General features: G+C 41.9%; 1 protein-coding gene across 1 annotated transcript in view; it reads right to left on the bottom strand.

Annotated features, from left to right (window-relative positions):
• Positions 1-1,559: 1,559 nt before the first annotated feature.
• Positions 1,560-7,597, bottom strand: part of FAM160B1 (family with sequence similarity 160 member B1) — a 33,678-nt gene continuing 27,640 nt past the window's right edge. The window contains exons 14-16 of the mRNA XM_029932638.1: positions 5,695-5,835; positions 5,008-5,111; positions 1,560-4,910 (exon numbers count right to left, since the gene is read on the bottom strand). Of these exons, the coding sequence (XP_029788498.1) occupies positions 4,805-4,910; positions 5,008-5,111; positions 5,695-5,835 (351 nt within the window). The 3' untranslated portion in view covers positions 1,560-4,804. The remainder of the gene's footprint in view (positions 4,911-5,007; positions 5,112-5,694; positions 5,836-7,597) is intronic.

Here is a 7,597-nt window from a genome sequence, read left to right as displayed (position 1 = left end):
TAGTTTATTGTGAGAATATAGTATATAATACACATAACATACAAAATACATGTAATTGACAGTTTTTGTTACTGGTAAGGCTTCTAGTCAACAATAGGCTTATTATTAGTTAAGTTTTGGGGGAAGTCAAACATTATATGCAAATTTTTGACTTTGTGTGTTGGGGCGGGGGTCAGCATCTCTAACACCCTGGTGTTGCTGGAGAGTTAACACTACTTCCTTCTCCCCGGGCTCTCATAACACTTGGGTACCGTTTTGCTGACAACATTCATCAACATGTGTTGGAATTTATTTAAGCACAATGAGCCCTCACCTGACTGCGGCTTCCTACTAGCAGAAATTGCTTCTTGTTTTCCTGGCCCCTTCCACCCTGGCTCATGATGTGTTCTCAATAAATATTTGTTGAATAAACCAAATTATCGCTTTGCCCTGGATGATATCATGCTTCTGATACACGTTCAGCAATGCTGTGTCACAACAGCAAAACCTCTACTGCACACAACAAACCATACAGGCAGTGAGTGTACGTGAAACAGACATAGGTGAGTGCCCCTGATTATGGACAGAGGGGTACAGATCAAGTAAAATTAAAAGCCAGTTTCCTAAGAGCGAGGCCCATGAGAAACAACGTTCCCCCAACTAAGTTCTTCCATTCCTTCCATCCGTGGCTTCTTCACCATCAAACTGTCATGCAGGCTTCTACCAGCTCATTTTCTTTTTCCTGAGAAAGAGGTATAGCTTTTCCTTGAGTTACTCCTATAACATTTCAACTTAAACACTTTTATGTGAATTCTTTAAACTCCCTTGAGATTAGTTTGCCAGATGCAACCCTGAAAGTGTAAGTGTCTTCATGACCGGCAGTCTGAAGCCGGTTTTGGTCCAGGGATTGGACGCAGTCCTCAAATGCAGCCTTCCTTTCAAGCAGCTCAAGGCAAGGAGGAAAATTTGAACTCCTTGGTGCCGAAACTCACCTCGCTACATCCTTCCGACCTGTTACCCTGTCTGTGTCCTTCCAAAACTTTTGTGAGTCACAGTGGCTGGAAAGAACCCTGGGTAGGTGGGATTAATAATCACACTTCTCTCTCCTTGGCTGTGCCGTGTAGAACGTTTCTTTCAGTTTCCAATTACGGCACTTTGGCAAAGATTCAAATGAATGGAATAAGCCTAGAGTCTAATTGTCTCAGATGTCAGGTAGGGAACAAGTTTTTATTATGTGTTATAAGTATATTAAGAAAGAATACTTATAATGAATACAATGCGGCTCACTCGGGTTTTTCAAGCTGTACATTCCCCTCCACAAATATTCTGGTTCTATTCCTTGTTCTCTCCCGGGAACCAAAGCTATAGTGACCCATTAACTGCTGCGTGTCATGTTTGATTTTTAAGAGAACTCTACACCCAGTGTGGGGCTTGAACTCATGACCTTGAGATCAAGAGTGACATGCCCCACTGACTGAGCCAGCCAGACACGACATGTGTCGTATCCTTTTGTGTGTTATGAATTATTGTTTCAGACTTATCAGCGAATAAAATGCTTTCAATTAGAATTCTACAAAATATGACACTTTGCTTAAATTACATTATTTATTTTTAGATGATCTCTCTTAGTCCTGCATGCATCATGAGCACAAAAAGTCGAACTTGATCACAACCTCCTTTTGAAGAGATAGTAGGTCCACAATCACCATCTGAAGTCTTTTTCTTCGCAGACGGCCCAAGAATTCCAGGCCGTGGTAACACTGTCAGTAACCTACACAATGTGTGATAGAAAAATTTACCAAATATCCTTTGTTTAATGTAAACAAGGCAGGAGGCCAAACAGAGTAGTAGAGCAACACTATTTTACAGGGCCCAGAAATATGATTATCTATCATGTTGTAACACATCAAGTATCTCAGTGACATGCATACTTTGATTAGTTGTACAACCCCAAATATAACTACCATATAACTTGTGGTTTTAGCACTTCACTGTAACTTCTGTCAATGCCTGCGAACGTCGTAATTAAAGGCAATTGTATATTAATGCACTAATTTATGGAAATATGTCACCATGAATTACAAAGTAATTCCATAACTTGTGCCCTGTAAAATTAAGTGTAACAATCTTTACACTAGCAACAGTGTAAGCAAGCTAAGGATTTTGGTCCTTATATATATATACATATATATATATATATACACACACACACATATATACATGTACACATGTACACACACATTATGTACAGTTAAACCAATGAGCTATGAACCCTCTCACACCTTCCATATTGCACAGAAACGTACATTATGAGAACGTTACAGAGTCAGAACGGGAGCACTACAGTGATAGTTGGCTAAAAACAAATCTGAGTTCTATCAAGTAAAGAATGTGGCTCATGACTAAAAATAAAATCAAAGATGATCCTGTCAGAAGGTTAAAAGAAAATGTGCACACCCATTTCTGCTGATGTGAAGCAAGGCTGAGGTCTGGCTTGGAACCCGCCGGGGCGACCGGTCGTGAAGGTGGTACTTTCCACATAACACAGTGCGTCTGAGTCACTGGTTTGCAAGCGCTGAGTAACAGAAAGAGTCAGCTTCCACGAGACAGTATGAAAAAAACTGGGAATGTAGCACATGGCTTCACTGATAGATCCGACTCCCTGTGAACTGGCTGGCTCTAGGTCTGTCTGAACTAAATACCAAGAAGAAAGAAAGAAAAGAAACTTAGGGGAGAAACAACTTCCACCTGAAGCTTTAGCTGACTACACAGATCAAAATCATTACAATAACTTAGGGAAATAATTATGTTTTAAGGAGCAGCATATACACACACAAAAATGTAAGGGTTAAAGCTTTTCTGAGCTTGGGGTCACGTATTCGCGATAAGGTCCCGTCGTAAACTCAAGGATAAAGTAGTATTTGGCTTGAAAGGTAATAGCATCACTATCATACCCACTCAACACTAGGAAGACATCAAGAAATATCTAATATCCCTTCATGCCTTATTTTAAATAAACCGACATCAAAGGAGACCACAACTGTGTCTAAAAACGCAGCTGTTGCCATGTTCCTTTGCGTGGGCTGATCAATAAATACAGGGAACTAAACAATGCTTTCCCATCATTAAAAATCACTTGAAGAAAATCATGCACAAAGTAACTATCTCTCACTCTTGTTTTTCCTTCTTTTGCTTAACAAATGTGCTTATTAGGCTGAGCTAGCAAAGATCTGCTCCAAATTAGAAATGTCGTCTTCTCATTTTAACAGGGGGAAGCATCTTAGAGCCAGGAATATTTATCATCTTTTGATATTGTGCTCTTAACAAATAGCCAAAACTAACTAGGAAATGAATCAGAAAAACAAAGACAACAAAATTAGTAGTAGGCGGGTAAAACATGTTTGTAGGCACATGCCACGTGATGTATATATGCAAATGTGACGTATATATGCAAACAAGCTACAGAAAACAACTTGTTACAGGGGGCGGGGACAGTCCCTCCCAGGCTGGAAAGTTTGCTTCCTCAAAATATCAACAAATGGAAAGACACAAAGAGCAAAGTGCTGCTGCTTAACATTTCAAGAGGAGGTGGAGCGGAGGAAGAGGAAATTAAAAGCAGTATTTGACTGATAAACATCACTTAAAAGAGGACTAGAAAGTGGATCAGCAAACACCATCTTGTAAATCAAGTATAAGCCTACCGTGCCCAGCGCAGCCTCACTGAACTACCACGCGGTCCTTCATAGATACCCATTTCCCCAAATTCTCTAACGTGTAAACAGGACAGACGGGTTTTCTTTTTAAATCTATTTAGACTCAAAGACTGAACAAAATGGAAAAAAAACCCCAAAAAACTGTAAACACTGAGGAGGCCATTGGCATTTTGATTGTTGCCTAAGAGTTACCAGTCAGTTCCCACCTATGTGTTTCAATAAGAAATCAAATCACAAAGCAATTTTATAAAGCAACTTTCAGGGAGGGATAGATAGAAGGAAAAAAAAAAGGTTCTCAACCCAATATATGTGAATTAGCTTAAAAAATACTATTTTAGCAAACATTACCAATGGTGAGCACAAATTCAACATTGTTGCAAAAATGACACAGTTTAAATATACTGGGACCCATATGTGAAAATCAATCACAAACATGGCTATGTGCACAAAAGAGTAAAAGAACGTTTCTTTAAAAAATATATATATATATTAATCAAGAATTTCTTTATCATATTAAATTGTTATTCTTAGAAAAGCTGAGGAAAGTTAATGGTGCTCTATGCATTTTTAGCTCCTATTGTTAACTCATTTGATGGTTCCTGAATTGTATTTTTTTCTCATCTATGGTTTTTTTTTCATATTTTGTTTGATAAGAATTCTGACCTTAAAAATTTATAAAATTAGGTGTTTTTCTTTTTGCTACTTATTAATCCAAAAGAATAGAAGCATTTGAGTCCCAGAGAATGTCAAAATGCCTTGCTACCTAAAAGGATATTAAAATAACAGAAGTATCATCAAAGTCATGACATCAGAAATTTTGCAGCTTTTCACACAGGCATTAGAAATGCTTATTTCCTGAAGCTCCTTTGATTGGATCCGGGATTCCAGGACGCGCAGTCTTCTCGAGAGGGCCATGCCGGTGAGGCCGATGCAAACCTCACACAAGGGTTTGCTGAGAACGTCCTCTCCGCGGGTTCCTAACGGTTCTGTGCAGTTTACAGCAGTACTTCATTTAAGAAGGCTTTTTATCCTCTCGGCTGGGTGAAGCTGAGTCTTTTCTTCATGAACCGTGAACCACACTTCTGCTCCCTCTGGTCTCCGGAGGATGCTGTTCATGGCGTGGAGGCGGCGTGGTACTTCACAAAGGCGATGGCGGCCAGCTCCTTACAGAACTCCTCCAGCACGATCACGCCCTCCAGCAGCGTGATGTGGTCAACGCTGGACAAAGGAAAGCAAGCGAAAAGTCAATGCACTGGATCAGCAGATCATGAAGTCCTGGTGAAATTTTTAGATAACATGTAAAGCACTGGCTTACATCGGGCCTTCGGGTTCCAAGCCAAGCAGTCGCTTTCTGACTAATAGAAGCTTGGGAGTAAAGTCTTGAATACGCTGGATTCGAACCATGAGGTCTCCAACAACCTGCGTCAGAGACAAAATGAACTGGGTTCCTGAAATCAACGACCTAGGGTTTTTCAGGATAAAAAACTCGATTCCCTATTACTACATAAGAAAATATCATCTCTCACTATTCACATAGCCATCTTTGACAAAGGAGTCATACCTGTTCCCTAAAACACAAAAGTTACATACGGGGCCCCTGGGAGGCGCAGTCGGTTGAGCACCCCGACTCTTGATTTTGGCTCAGGCCATGGTCTCTCAGTTCATGAGACTGAGCCCTACGTCGGGCTGTGCACCGAGAGCACAGAGTCTGCTAGGGATGCTCCCATTCCCTTTCTCTCTCTCTCTGCTCCTCCCTGGCTCGTGCTCGTTCTCTCTCTTTCAAAATAAATAAACTTAAAAAAAAATTAAAAAATAAAGTTACATGTATCATTTAAGAGAATAAACTCGTCTTTTTTCCTCCACACGCTATAGTACAATAACGACTTCTAGATAGCAGATATAAAATATTTTCCATCACGTGACACTAGTTACACACAACGATAAGTAATGTTAACGCACACGCTGACCAATCCCAGAGAATGTAACAAAGCTAAGAACTCACCCTGACGATTACGGAGAAGAGGGATCTACAGCCAGAAGCAAGGTTCACGTACGGATCCAAGAGGTACTCGTGTACGTGGGGATGAGGGAAGAGAGAAAGTCGAGATAACACCGAGGTGACTTGTAGATTTACATCATACGGCTACGGAGGGGTAAGAAACAAAGACATGTGACATGACTTACACATGTACATACATACCCGAGCACTTCGTTTACAAACCATTTCAATCGGTCTTCTCGAGAAAGGAAAATATTCCATCACATTCCTCCCTCCAATGAACTGATACCTAAGTTGGCTCTCACCATCTTAGTCAAAGGACATATATCACAGTGCTAAAACTTAAGGGGGAAAAACATACAGATATAACCAAAAAAAAAAAAAAATCAAATATATAACACAGAATGTTTCTGTTTCGTGTAGGTTGTCCTAATTAATGAAAAGTGCTCAAGAGGTCATCAAAACCCACCGAAGTGTCATATGTAGTGTCAATTACAGCAGCATAGGGTACGTTAAGTATATGACCAAAGACAGAGGGGAAGTCATTAAAATACAGTAGGCTCCCTTTAAAAATAACATTCTTCATCTCTTAGATTACTCAACTACTGCCAATCATCAAGAGCATGTATACAATAAAGTCACAGACATCACAGAACCTTCTGGGCAGAAGGGAAGAACTGGTGGATAGAAATGACCACCACAGGCCTCACAGTGAACGAGAAGGTTCAAGATGGTGATTACAGAAAAGGATCATCTCATTTATCACAAGAACATTGGCTCTCCCCAAATAACTGCACATCCGTGTGCAGTTCCTCGTCCATGCCTTATGTGTAGTATCATAATTTTACTTGAATAAAAATCTGTTTCCTCCTCATAGAAAACAGCTTGGAGGTGCTTTACAAAGTGCATCAAAACCAAAGCAAAAGGCACATTGTTCAAAAGTAGTTGCTATTGTCGTGCCTAGAACTTTCGACAGGAAATCTCCTTCCTTCCAGCTTCCTTCGAGGCAGCCAAAGGACACTGAGTGGTTGAGACAAAATTGGCTCCTGTGGGAGGGCTGGGGACAAGCGAGGGCCAGGCTCCGAGCCCTGGGAAGGGAAAAGGGACTCAGGATGAGTGAATGGTAACCGTGGACTCTGCCTGCTTCCCTCCCATCAAGAGCGGATGCTAAGCCCCTGATACAATGAACACCAATTAAGTGAACGTTTGGGGGCGCCTGGGGGGCTCAGTCGGTTGAGCGTCCGGCTTTGGCTCAGGTCATGATCTCGCAGTTTGTGGGTTCAAGCCCCGTGTCGGGCTCTGTGCTGACCGCTCAGAGCCTGGAGCCTGTTTCGGATTATGTGTCTCCCTCTCTCTGACCCTCTCCTGCTCACACTGTCTCTGTCTCTCAAAAATACATTAAAAACATTAAAAAACAATAAAAAAAAGTGAACACTTGGCATTCGGAGGACAACAAATGTGAGGCCATGTGCCAGACGACAGCACAGGTGCCGCTGTTGTAAGGACGCAGGTCGGATCCAGCCTTCCCCTGTACTTAAAGGGGAAGGCGCCAGCTTCTCCTGAAAGGGCGCACCTTAAGGAGGGACAACTCCTACAGCGCCCAATCAGGAGAGGCCGGCTGATACCTTTGACCTTTCTAGAGGCGGGCCTAGTCACGCCCCATGTGGGGCATCCTGGGCCCACTCTGATTGGTCAATACTCCAACTATTGTGATTGGCTCCCACAACTGCCAGTATTAATGGGGGGCAGGGATTGGATCACTGTACACCTATCATCATTTCCTGTAACTCCCCCTCCCAAAGGCATAAAAGGCCCTGCCCTGCCTTTGTTCGGGGCTCTCTCCACGGGGCCAGCGGGTCGGCTGGAGACTGTGAGCCCGAGCTTAAGCTTGTAATAAAGGCCCTTT

The sequence above is a fragment of the Suricata suricatta genome, chromosome 2, assembly GCF_006229205.1.
Source record: "Suricata suricatta isolate VVHF042 chromosome 2, meerkat_22Aug2017_6uvM2_HiC, whole genome shotgun sequence".
Taxonomy (NCBI): domain Eukaryota; kingdom Metazoa; phylum Chordata; class Mammalia; order Carnivora; family Herpestidae; genus Suricata; species Suricata suricatta.
The sequence above is the reverse complement of the archived record's forward strand: the minus strand, read 5'-3'. Positions and strand labels throughout refer to the sequence as shown.